General features: G+C 41.8%; 1 protein-coding gene across 1 annotated transcript in view; it reads right to left on the bottom strand.

The window, feature by feature from the left end:
- Nucleotides 1–1,762: 1,762 nt before the first annotated feature.
- Nucleotides 1,763–14,026, bottom strand: part of bean1 (brain expressed, associated with NEDD4, 1) — a 53,982-nt gene continuing 41,718 nt past the window's right edge. The window contains exons 4-5 of the mRNA XM_036561273.1: nucleotides 13,332–13,470; nucleotides 1,763–2,108 (exon numbers count right to left, since the gene is read on the bottom strand). Of these exons, the coding sequence (XP_036417166.1) occupies nucleotides 1,763–2,108; nucleotides 13,332–13,470 (485 nt within the window). The remainder of the gene's footprint in view (nucleotides 2,109–13,331; nucleotides 13,471–14,026) is intronic.

Below are 14,026 nucleotides of genomic sequence, written 5' to 3'. Positions count from 1 at the left end.
AATGGACCAAAAGAAACGACCCAAAATGACCTGGAAAAAATTCTGGTTCCGTTGACTTACATTAAAAGTAAAGTAGGTTTTTTCCCCCTCCTGTAAAGTTACCATTTTGGAGATACGAGGTTTTCTTCCGACAACAGCGACATACAAAAAAGTAGCGATTAACTTAATGTTCAAAAGATGCCTCGTCAAAGTTATTGGGGAAAAAATGCTGCTACAGATCAGTGCGTGTGCCATCAGCCACTATCCCCCATCACTCAGCGCAATGCTAGCCAACATGGGTTGGTGTCAGCCGTTAGCGTTAGCAGTTAGCATTCTCCTCCAAGCCTGTTGAGCTTCAATGACATTGCATTAGCATATGTCTGACTCTGCACTGCACCGCTCTGCACGCTAGCTCTACTTACAGAAATTCAAACTCTTCATTTTCTTCCTGATTTAGCGTCGCAACAAACGAAAACCAAAGACAATACTTTTCGCTCAACTTTGTAGACAAGAATTAAGCTAAATTCAGCTTCTTATTTAAATTTTCCGTTCCACCTTAAGTGGTGCTGCAGTTACATTCTGGCAACTGCACAAATGCTGCATCGCTTAAGGTGGAATGGAAATTTTGAAGAAGAAGTCAACTTCAGCCTCATGAAAAGGGGAACAAGAAGAACGTCCAGCTGCTCCTGAACAAAAACTTTAAATCTGAATAACTGCTAAATAAAGGTTCATTTTCAAAGAGTTATGACCTTAGTTATAACGTTTCCCCTCGTCGTGTAGTTCGCTCCATCTCCCTTCAGCGTATCTGATGGTAAGATGTGATAAAACATTAGTCAGCAGTAGGGCTGTAAGAAAATATCGATACACTTGAGTATCGCAATATTATATCTTGTGATACTGTATCGATTATCAAAAACATAGAATTGATTTTAAATAAGTTTACATACAAAAATTTGTGGCAGAAATTGGGTCATTTTGTGTCGTGTTTAAACCCCCCGATCACTAGATGGCAGTGTTGTATCTATCTTCAGCCATTAGGCTTTTTCTTTTACTTAGATTTTATGCATATGGTGGTGTGTTTTTCATGCTATGACAATTTTCCTAAAATTACATTAAAAAATCACAATATATCACCTTCCACTGCCACCTTAAATCTTATGCCACCTTAAATTCACTACCACCTTAAATTTATTTTACCTTAAATCCACTGCCATCTTAAATTCAATGCCACCTTAAATTTACTGAAACCTAAAATCCACTACCACCTTAAACTTACTGATACCTTAAATCCACTGCCCCTTAAATTCACTTCTACCTTAAATTCACTGTCACCTTAAATCCATTGCTACCTTAAATACACAGCCCTAGTCAGCAGTCAAGCTACCTGATCTTTCTAGCTGTAATCGACGAATTTACGTCCTATCACTGTAATTCGTAGCTACTTAAAAAACTGGGTAAACTACGTTTAGGACAATTTAATCTCTGCTGTATCCCTTTATCACCGGCTTTGGTGCCATCTTGTTTAAGTGAAAAGACTCCAGAAAATCCGGAGAATCGCCTGTCCTTTTTTCCCCAACACCATCAAAATTATTTTGCATGTCCAGGAGTTTTTCTGCCAGCCTTTAACTCCTGCTGTCATAATGGCACAATCAATAGCTAAAGCTATCAGCGACAATTTACTCCTGTCACACTGAACCTATCAGTAAAAAAATCGGTAAACAGACGTCTCTCTACAAAGCCTGCCTGTAATAGCATACACAATAATAATATTTAGGCTACTACACTAAATATTGCAGGGAAGCGTCTCAGGGAAGGACACAGCCTGAGGGGGTTCAGGGGTCGTCCAGGGTCTGTCTGTGGCGCTGGGGCTGCCCACTGCCACGGCCTCGTAGGGGGGCGCCTCCTCCAGGGGTAGCGGAGAGGGAGAGATGGACGCGATTGACCAATCTCTGAAGTCCCACTGTCTGATCGGATAAGCTGAAGCATCTGACGAGAGCGCCATCTGCAGCTCGTAGAAGGGAGGGGAGGGCGTTCGATCCCACCGGCATGGGTCGGTGAGGGAGTACGGCGGAGGAGCCTCTGTGGGGTCGTACGTCGGAGGGGTGTTCTGTTCCACGCACTCGTCATATCTGAAACAGAGCGAGAGACGATATTATTTAGACTCCGTTCAGTAGCTAATGTTAGCATATGATTACTACTACAGAGTATTAAAGGACCCAAACGCTGCATTTTTATAACCTCTCTGTCATAATTCAGCTCTACATGAACATTTTCCAGCATCTGTTTATCCATTAGAGTTCAACAGGCTGTTTTTGTTACTGTGACTTTATATGTAAATGAGCTCTGTTCTGATTGGCTGCCCTGTGTTGCGCATCATTCAAAAAGCAGTCTGGGCTTAATCTCTCACTCTCTCTCTCTCTCTCCCTCCCTCTCTCTCCCCCATCTGTGTCTCACACATACTCTCTCTCTCTTTCAGTCTCTCTCTCTCCCCCCCATGTCTCTCTGTCTCTCTCTCTACGTCTCTCTCAATCTCTCTTTCTCCCTCTCTCTCTCCCCCTCTCTTTCTCCCTCTCTTTCTCTTTCTCTCTCTCTCTCTCTCTCTCTCTCTCTCTCTCTCTCTCTCAGTAAAGTCAGAGGCAGGTATTGTTCTTGGCCTGACCGATAAAATATTGATCAGGAAGGAAGAACCGCTTCACTTTTTTTGTGATCAATTTTTAATTAGGTTTTGGAACACCTTGGTCCTGCCGGTTATCTTTCTGGGAAAGAAGTCACTCAAAGTGAAAGTAAAATGTTCAGAATTACAAAAATTATTCTCAGTATTTTCAGCTTCTCATTGGCGCAACTCACATTCATATATATATATATGGAACAGTTTTCTAATTAGTCATTATTATTTGTTATTTGTTTATATTTGTTATTATTGTGACTGAATGCATCACATTACCTCAGACTAGATTAGGTCACTAAAGAACAGTTTGTTTCAGATATTGTACTTTCATATTGTTGTATAATGGTCTAATAAATGGAAAACAGAAAATTAACATATTAATATGAATATTTTGCCATATCAAAAATGGATCAAATCGAATTCTGAATTTTATGAACTGTTACAACCCTACTAGCTACACATAATACAGTCAAAACATGGCAGCAAAATACCTTTACTACAACACCTTTACATTATCTTAGAGTGAGCTAACTCGTAGCCTCTGAAGGTTGCTAACACTGGTTGAAAACGCTCAACATGCTGTCTGTTTTATGGAGAAAGACCCACCCTTCAATAAAAAGAGCCAATCAGCTTGCTGGTTATGCACTAGTGGGGAAAGCCCCTCCTTGTTGTGGAGATCTGCAGCACCGCAGTAGCCAGAACAACCCAAAAAATCACGTTTTTTGAGTGTTACTGAGCCAAACGCTACAAAGTATTCATGAGAATTTTCTTACACTTTATCAGTGATTTCAAATCCGTAATTTGAAATCACTGATAAACAGTAATCTGACCCTCAGTTTTGAGTATTTTGGTCTCTCCCCGTTCAGAGAGAGAGGAGTCTGGTCTTGTATGGCTGGAAATAACTGCCCGGCGGTGATGCAAAGACGCCCACCGAGTGAACAGACTTACTACATGGACTTTGCAACAGCCTCGTTCCCAGCAGGTCCTCTCGGCCTCCTCCTTTCAAACAAGCTTTACTTTTCACGTTACATGCAAAGATTTTTGCCAATCTGATTGATCTGAAGGTGTTTATGCTCACTCTACTCAACAATCTGATGGAAAATCTTCGTTTACATGCTCACTACAAGTAATCTGATGCAAAATGACGCGCATGCTTAAACGTTACCATGACAGCAAACATCACGTGAGGTCCAGTCCGAGTGAGATGAGTTTCCAGTTGTTACGCTTGAGTTTTTAACTGCTTTAAAATGATGTCAGACTCAGGAAAACGTCCTTCACATGTCCTTATTAAAGAAGGCCGAGAGGAAGACGTCGCGTTCTGAGACACATAAGCTGGACGTCCGTCCCACCGCCGTCTTTTAAAGATCAGAGCAGAAACTTCGTCTCCTCTGCAGACCAGTTTCTGCTCCGCCATGTTGAACGGTATAAACTTTCACTATGACGCGACGAACATGATCAGAACGGACTTAAACTTTCCGATAGGGAATGTAATCAGATACAGGCGTTTACACGGTTATTATTCTTCTATTTAACGGATTATTTACAGGATTCCCCACCTCGATCAATCAGATAGAAACTGTACTCAGAATGGCCTAAATCCGATGGGGTGTTTACATGGACGTATTCCCATTGAGCTATTAGTCGGATTGTTAACAGATTATTAGGCTGCATGTAAACGTGGCTAATGTCGTTCTAAGCCAGAGCTGGGAGAATATTTATCATTATCGTGATAAATTGCATCCCAATCTGCTTTTCTGAGCATATCATGGATATCATCAGTACTTAAAACAACACAACATCCCAAAGACAGCATAATAGCTGTGTTAATTCGGGTTTAGTGCAGCCCGGTGTGTAAAATGATGAATCCAAATAACTAAATTAATAGTTTTGACAGTATTTTAAACATGTTGGCTTACTTAGTCTGTTCTAACCTATCAGATGTTAGAAAAAATAAATATCATGACAGATGAAAAAACTCCCTGAAGTATCGTGAAATGATCTTTTGCTGTATCGCCCACCGCTACACTAAGCTGTGTCACTGAAAGCTATGCCCAACTATTAGCACATGCAGTTTCAACACAGCCTGTGTCCAGTCCCTGCTAGAGAAACCAGCATAGACCAGCATGGCCGGTCACCCGCAAAACCAGCACATGTTGTGTTTAGATGCTGGTATGCTGGTCAACCAGCATGACCATGCTGGGGTGGCCAGCATTGACCAGTTTAGTCCAGGTTTTCAGGTGGGCTGCACATGTGAATTGATTTTATTAAATTAGAAAACTGGTCTCAAGCTTTGGTACAGATTTTAATTATTCTATTTTAGTTTCTTTTCATCTTTATTGTTCATTTTGGATTTTTCAGTGCACGCAACAGACATTCAGGGTCATCTTCGTACCACCTGAGGGCGCTACGTGTACTACACTTTGATAACTATTCTGGAACATACAGTGGGCTGCTCTTAATGGCGTTTATAGAGACTCACTCTCACTGGGCTCATTTCACTCTCTAATCTGAAACCTTTGTTGGCTGTAATCAGTCTGAGTGGCTGCTGTTACTGTGGAGCCCCGACTGAGCCTCATTAATACGCAATGACTGTTTTCATCAATAACATGGAGCTGAACACTTGCAAGTAGGAAGAATCACTCCAGAGTCTCGAGAGATTGTGAGTGTCATTAAGACAGAGGGATATTTAAAGCGGCAATTTGGTGGAAAAATCAAAAAAGGCTTAATTTCTCCCTCTTAACTCAAATGTAGCCAATCAGCTGAGCCTTGTTTTTATTGAATATTTTATTTTGCTTGGACACACATAGGGGAGTGCTGGGAACAGCCTAACGGGAGGCACAATTTAACATAGACCTTATATGTTGTTATAGAAGGTCAAGCAGTGTGAGCTTCTGGCCACATTACCACATTTCCTAGCCGCAGCCTCCCACCAAAATTCAGAGATATGGGTCAGTGTTTTAAAGAGATCTGAGCCAAAGAGTGTTTTCAGGGCATGTAGGTTTTTCGGTCACTGAGCTGTTTGTGTAAAATCACAGAATCCAACCTCATATCACTTTAATCTCCATCTTGTTTTCTACAGCGCAGCACCGTTTAGAAGCAGCTGGGCTTCAGTCCAGCCTCCGCACTGCGGGGTTAGTTCTTACACAGCGTTACAGCTCAGACTCCTTCAGTACACAAAGACTGATAAAGCACATTCAGTCTTTCAGTTCCAGTTTACACAGATTTTAAACTGAAAAACAGAAACATCTGAAATCAGGGATTTTCTGCTTTATTAGTGTCTTTCAGACGTCAGTATTCTGGTTTAAGGCAGATCAAGAGTCAGACCGAGAGTCAGGCTGAGAGTCAGGCTGAGAATCAGAGCAAGATTCAGAGTCAGGCCGAGAGTCAGAGCAAGAGTCAGAGCAGGATTCAGAGTCAGACGAAGAGTCAGACCGAGAATCAGACTGAGAGTCAGACCGAGAGTCAGAGCAGGGTTCAGAGTCAGGCTGAGAGTCAGAGCAAGAGTCAGAATCAGAGCAAGATTAAGAGTCAGACCGAGAGTCAGAGTGAGAGTCAGACCAAGAGTCAGACCAAGAGTGAGACTGCGAGTCAGACCGAGAGTCAGAGCAAGAGTCAGAGCAGGATTCAGAGTCAGACCGAGAGTCAGAGCAAGAGTCAGAATCAGAGCGAGATTAAGAGTCAGACCGAGAGTCAGAATCAGAGTGAGATTCAGAGTGAGATTAAGAGTCACACCAAGAGTCAGACCGAGAGTCAGACTGAGAGTCACAGTGAGATTCAGAGTCAGAACGAGAGTCAGACCAAGAGTCAGAGCAAGAGTCAGAATCAGAGCGAGATTAAGAGTCAGAACGAGAGTCAGAGTGAGAGTCAGACCAAGAGTGAGACTGCGAGTCAGACCGAGAGTCAGAGCAAGAGTCAGAGCAGGATTCAGAGTCAGACTGAGAGTCAGAGCAAGAGTCAGAATCAGAGCGAGATTAAGAGTCAGACCGAGAGTCAGAGTGAGAGTGAGAATCAGAGTGAGATTCAGAGTGAGATTAAGAGTCACACCAAGAGTCAGACCGAGAGTCAGACTGAGAGTCACAGTGAGATTCAGAGTCAGAACGAGAGTCAGACTGAGAGTCAGACCGAGAGTCAGAGCAAGAGTCAGAATCAGAGCGAGATTAAGAGTCAGACCGAGAGTCAGAGTGAGAGTCAGACCAAGAGTGAGACCAAGAGTGAGACTGCGAGTCAGACCGAGAGTCAGAGCAAGAGTCAGAGCAGGATTCAGAGTCAGACCGAGAGTCAGAGCAAGAGTCAGAATCAGAGCGAGATTAAGAGTCAGACCGAGAGTCAGAGTGAGAGTCAGAATCAGAGTGAGATTCAGAGCGAGATTAAGAGTCACACCAAGAGTCAGAACCAGAGTCAGACTGAGAGTCACAGTGAGATTCAGTCAGAACAAGAGTCAGACCAAGAGTCAGAGTGAGAGTCAGAATCAGAGCGAGATTCAGAGCGAGATTAAGAGTCACACCAACAGTCAGACCGAGAGTCAGACCGAGAGTCTGATTGAGATTCAGAGTCACCATGGGGATCTTTCTTTTGGTGCCCCACCCCACCCAGTTCATTAATAGTGCTGGAGAATATCATTAAGTATCTCAGGTTTTATCTCTGATCTCATCGCCTCATCTGAAATGATACACACTGTATTCATTTTCACGCCTCTTTAATCGCTTCTTTGTTTAAGCTTCAGCTTTTTTTTGCAAATACAGTCACAGCTTCCCCTGAGGATTACCCACAAACACCTGCGGTTTGAACAGTATGCACCTTTACTTCTACACCTTTAGTGCGTTGTACTATTACAGAGGCATAAAACCAGTCTAATATGTAATTTTCCATGTTCTGCAGTTCTGTAGAGCAGCTTTATTTCCCTCGGCCTCACCGCTTTCACAGAATCCAACATTTAGTATCAGGGTCTCTCATTACAACCACTGGAAATCCCTGTGGTGTCAACTAATCCTAACAGCCTGGTCTTCACGCTTAAAAAAGATGGTTCTTCAAGGGTTCTTTAAGGGGAATGGTTCTGTTTAGAATAGTAAGTTCTTTATAGAACTGCTTAACTGGTTCTCTGCATGGTTAAATGGTTTTACAGATTGATGGAAAAAGCGTTGAATGTGGTTCTATGTAGCATCAAAAAGGGTTCTGCTATTGTTATGATGTCAAGCTTGTAACAACGAAAGAACCCCTTTGTTGCTACATAGAACTATACACAGCATGTTCTCCATCAATCTGAACAACCATTTCACCATGCAAAGAAATGGTTCTATAAAGAACTCATGGTTCCAAATAGAACTGTTGCCTTTACTAAAGAACCCTTGAAAGAAACAAAAAAGACACCAACCTTTTCCAACCTTCAAAATACATCATCAGAGAAGGGCTTTAGTCTTTAAACTGGAAAATCTCTCTCTGAATGGTTCTTGGTCAGTGGTGGACGAAGTACACAAACCATGTACTTGAGTTAAAGTAGAGAGGTAAAATATTACTGCAGTAAAAGTAGAAGTTCCTCCCTTTAGACCTCCACTGGAGTAAAAGTACAGAAGGATTTACCTTCAAATGTACTTAAGTATCAAAAGTGAAAGTACTAAAAGATTAATGATGACTTTAATGTTCTGTTATCATTTTTATAACAAGACTCGCTTCATTAACTCATTTTAGGTGAAAATACTCCAGTGTCTCTCTTGGTAAACCAGTCTTTTAATAGAGTCGTTAATTAGTGACGCTGATGTCTATTAAAATTATCATAAGCACAAAACACTGAAGGCAAACAGTTTCCATCAGGTAGAACTGAGTGGCTCTGAAATCACTTTTTACAAACAAGCAAAGTTTAAGTTTAATAAAAACTTTAAACTCAGAATGAGTTTCCTTTACTAAACTGCATCTGTAGGTCTCTGTTCATAAACATCATGCATCATCTAAACTGCTTATCTTTCTGGGTCGCAGTGGGGTGCTGGTGCCTATCCCAGCTGTCATTGGGTGGAAGGCAGGATACACCCTGGACAGGTCGCCAGTCCATCACAGGACAGACAGACAGACATACACACACAATCACACACTCACTCACTCACTCACTCACACCTAGGGGCAATTTAGCATGTCCAATCAGCCTGACTGCATGTCTTTGGACTGTGGGAGGAAACCGGAGTACCCGGAGGAAACCCACACAGACACGGGGAGAGCAGGCAAACTCCACACAGAAACGACCCTGGTCACCCCAACTGGGAATCGAACCCAGGCCATTCTTGCCACATATGTGTACATATTTCTATATTGTGGTCTATTTACACAAAGTTAAGTTGGTTCATCATTTATGTTGAATAGACTCTCCCAAAATTTTTTACGCTGCTGCACTGATGTCGAACCGTGTGCTGCACTGGGTCGGTATGACCAACAGGTCAAAACAAGCTCAAAACAAAGTGACCGCTGTGCCCTGATTGGTGTTCTTACTTTGCGCTTCTTTCATTTTGGCATGTTATGTTTTTATACACACATAAACCAAAAGGAACGACAGATTTCAGTAAAAAGTCACCCAAAATGGAAATACTTCAATAAAGTACAGATACACGAAAAAAAAGTACCTAAGTACAGTAACTAATTACATTTACTTTGTTACTGTCCACCACTGTTCTTGGTTAAGAGGTCCAGTTCTAGCAAAACCTTTTAACTGGTACAGAAACCTTTTTGCAGAACTGTTGCTTTAAGGCGAAGCAGTACCAGCAACAGTTAGAGTTCATTCTGCTCATGAATGATTAATTGCGGAGGCTTAAATTGAGATTTGGATGCATTTTAATGCATTAGATGTGCATCCAGCTGGTTACAGTCATAATGGAGATGTTGTGGAGTTACTCAGATTACTTGCTAAATAGTTTAGCATTGATGTGAAGAGCTCTGTAGCTTTTTTGGAGCGCTTTAATTGGAGGAGATGATCTGTGGGCTTCCCCAGCAGAAAGGCAGGCCGGATACATTTCCGAGGAGGATGTGGATAAATGATTGAAGATGCCAATTAAACAAGCTGCCATTTCGATCAAACGCGGGGGGGCGGGGGAATGGGGGGTTCAGGGGAGTTTATTGGCCTCGCAGGATCTTCAGAAGAAGGCGGAACCTCAGAGTGAAGCGCCCAGCCTGTAGAAATATGATGCAGTAATGAAGAACACTGTGGGGGGCCTGCAGAACCAATAGTGTATAATAATGTAATAGATTTTATAGTTTGCATGGTAAATATGTAATAAAACCTAAGAATGTAATAACATAAAACCAATAACATAATTCAGTGATGTGTGTCTAGAGCGCATGTGTCAAACACAAGGCCCGTGGGCCAAATCAGGCCCGCCACACAATCCTATCTGTGCCCTGACTCTCCTACCCCAACAGCCGGCTATGGGACAGCAGTTACACCTCAATTCTGCACAGTTCTACACAATTCTACTAGGCAGGTTTAAAGGAAGGAGCACCTGAGGACATTAAAATTTTCAATATTGCAAGCATCCATGTAATATTTCAAGGTCTACTACAAGTGTCTGTATTTAACTGTTGAAGTTTTTGCATAAACCAGTCAGGCATAACATTATGACCACCTCCTTGTTTCTACGCTCACTGTCCATTTTATCAGCTCCACTTACTATATAGGTGCACTTTGTAGTTCTACAGTTACAGACTGTAGTCCATCTGTTTCTCTGATACTTTGTTAGCCCCCTTTTACCCTGTTCTTCAGTGGTCAGGACCCCCATGGACCCTCACAGAGCAGGTACTATTTGGGTGGTGGATCATTCTCAGCACCGCAGTAACACTGACGTGGTGGTGGTGTGTTAGTGTGTGTTGCGCTGGTCTGAGTGGATCAGACACAGCAGTGCTGCTGGAGTTTTTGACTTTCACTCCACTACATTTCAAAGTCAAATATCTCACTTTTTACTCCACTACATTATGAGAAATCTGTCGTTCCTTTTGGTTTATGTGTGTATAAAAACGTAACATGTCAAAACGAAAGAAGCGTGAAGCACCAATCAGGGCACAGCGGTCACTTTGTTTTGAGCTTGTTTTGACCTGTTGGTCATACCGACCCAGTGCAGCACACGGTTCAACGTCAGTGCAGCAGCGTAAAACTTTGGGAGAGTCTATTCAACATAAATGATGAACTAACCTAACTTTGTGTAAACAGACCACAATATAGAGATATGTACACATATGCAGTTGTGACTGACGTGTCTTTATTCTGAATTTATACAAACAGTATTACATTTTACAGTAAATTAGTTTTGTCTAGTTTATGTTTATGAACAGAGACCTACAGATGCAGTTTAGTAAAGGAAACTCATTTGTGAACCTGAGTTTAAAGTTTTTATTAAACTTAAACTTGTAACTCAGTTCAAATAAATCTTAAACTGAAACTTTGCTTGTTTGTATAAAGTGATTTCAGAGCCACTCAGTTCTACCTGATGGAAACTGTTTGCCTTCAGTGTTTTGTGCTTATGATAATTTTAATAGACATCAGCGTCACTAATTAATGACATTCTATCAAAAGACTGGTTTACCAAGAGAGACACTGGAGTATTTTCACCTACATGGAGTTAATGAAGCGAGTCTTATTACAAATATGATAATAGGACATTAAAGCCATAATTAATCTTTCAGTACTTTCACTTTTGATACTTAAGTAGATTTGAAGGCAAATACTTTTGTACTTTTACTCAAGTGGAGGTCTAAAGGGAGGAACTTCTACTTTTACTGCAGTAATATTTTACCTTGGGAGTCTCTACTTTAACTCAAGTACATGGTTTGCGTACTTCGTCCACCACTGCTGTTCGATAAACAGAACCTTTGTGGGAACCGGTATGAAAAAAGAGAGATTTGTGAGCCATGAAGTATGTATTTACGTTCACATGTATGATTTATTTCTTCAATAGCTGTTGAATAGTAGATGAGCATCTTTCTTTAAATTAAAACCTTATTTGATATTTGTTAGCAGTGTAATGTAGAGGGGATGGATGGACCGGAGGGATGGGGACAGGATAGGGGTTGTTTTTGTTTCCTTCAGTTCTGTAATATTGTAAAAAAAAGAGCTGTTTGATTCATAGAAAATAAAATAAAAAATGATCACAAAGGTGTGCATCACTGATATTGGAAATGTTTAACATTGATTCATTTTGAAAATCACTGTCTCTCTCTGTTATTGTTCTTCTTTCTCTGTTTATCTTCTTTCTCCCCTTCTCTTTCTCTCTCTCTCTCTCTCTCTCTTTCTCTCGGACTGTCGATCTCTCCCTGTTTCTCTGGTGTTCTAATAATACCAGAGCTCTGGACAACACAGCCTAAAAATAGTTTAGTCCAGTCCCAGTGTCCCTCAAGGGTGAGCGCTCTCTCTCTCTCTCTCTCTCTCTCTCTCTGTCCAGTTACATCAATGATTCAGTTACCGTGATGATTCAAGGAATCAAATGTTTGATTCAACAGCTCATTAATTCACTTGAAGTCGACACTTCATCCTCCTCTTCTCCTCTATTTGGGCTCAGAATGACTTGTGACTGAGTGACTGATGTTCTCTGGTTCTTCTCACTAACAGGGTCTGACTCAGTGAGAGACTCTATAACGGAGCACATGCTGTACTTTGTAATATATTTATAAAGTAAAATGGTAAAAAATGTTATTTAAATTCTTACTGAATGTTTTTACCTCTGACTCAGATGTACATTTTTGCAAAGATGCTAAAAAAGTTCAAGATCAAGTCAGAATCAGAATCAGTTCAACCAGTTTATTGAAACGAACCAGTTCAAAAGAATGATTCATTCATGAGTCAGATGAAGCGAGCATTACTGATTCCACATTCACACGAACTGCATCCATCCATTCATCCATCCATCCATCCATTTCGTTCATTCATCCTTACATCCATCAATTCATCCATCCTTTCATCTGTTTATCCATCCTGCCATTTGTTCATCCATCCATCCATCTATCCTTTCATCCATCCATCCCATTCATCCATCAATCCATCCACTGATCCTTACATCCACCCATCCATCCATTCATCCTTTTATCCATTCATCCTAACATCAATCCATCCATCCATCCATCCTTTTATCCATATATCATCCATCCATGCATCTATTCATCCATCCTTACATTCATCCTTCCATCCATTCATCATTTTATCCATTCATCCATCCATTCATCCTTTCATCCATCCATCTACCCATGCATCCATAAATCTATTCATTCATTCATCAAAACATCCATTCATCTATCACAGCACCCCTGCACCAGTCCATTCATCCATCCATCTAGTGCCACTTAACATTTAGAAATTGATTTTAGACTGAAGCTTTGATGTTTATTGAATGATGGATTTAAAATCGTGCACTGCTTTCATTTATTTGAGCAAACTGAATGTATTAGAATGCTTGTGGGTTTGAAATAGCGCAGCCTGATGCTGTGACACAATACGATATAAACATAGAAGCAATCAGTGAACAGCTACGTCGTTACATCATCCCACCGAACGGTTCTGTGTCCCCGAATACGGTTAGCTAACCATGGAAAAAAATGGGCTGAGCCCAGTTTTAAGCGTTCCTTGTTGAACCGTGTCCGTGAGGAAACACCACTGGAACGGCTACTCTCTGTGCTCAGAACCGTTCGGCCCTGCAGTGGAAAAGAGGCCAGAGTCACTCACCGAGGTGGAGAGTCCGGACACGTGTCGCTGTTCTGGGAAACCGTCTCCATGTAGGAGTCCCAGTCAGACGCGGTGCGAGAATCATCAGGACGGATGGGCCTCAGTTCCCCATTTGAGCCCACGAAGTAACGGTCTCCAACTAACAGGCACGAAAAACAACCAGATCTTAGAGTCGGATTGGAACAGTTTCCCTCCTCATACAGTGAACCGCTCAGAGACACAGTTAGAGCTGTTTTGGCTCTTCACACTGCGTTTTAAATGGCCCATATATATTACATTTTTCTTCGATTTTTTCTTCCTGAGGTCCGCTGATAACATCTGTGTGGTTTTATGTACCAAAAACAGTCATAATTAAATTTTACATGATCATCTTCCAACATTTCTCTATCCCTTAATTTTTTATTTTACCCAATTTTCTCCCCAATTTAGTCATCTCCAATTCCACCCGCTAGTTAGGACTCCCCCCAATCACACGATGCTATCAACGCTAGGAGGGTGAAGGCTAACACAGGCTTCCTCCGAGACCTGTGAAGCCAACCACCGCTTCTTTTCGAACTGCCACTCACTCAACGTCACTGGACAGCCGAACGCGCTCGGAGGAAAGCGCCAACCGCCAGATCTGTTACGTCAGCTAACAGACGCCCACGCTGAGTGATGGGGGGAGAAGGAGGGGCCATCCCACCCACCCAGAGAGA

The sequence above is a fragment of the Colossoma macropomum genome, unplaced genomic scaffold (assembly GCF_904425465.1).
Source record: "Colossoma macropomum unplaced genomic scaffold, Colossoma_macropomum, whole genome shotgun sequence".
Classification (NCBI taxonomy): Eukaryota; Metazoa; Chordata; class Actinopteri; order Characiformes; family Serrasalmidae; genus Colossoma; species Colossoma macropomum.
The sequence above is the reverse complement of the archived record's forward strand: the minus strand, read 5'-3'. Positions and strand labels throughout refer to the sequence as shown.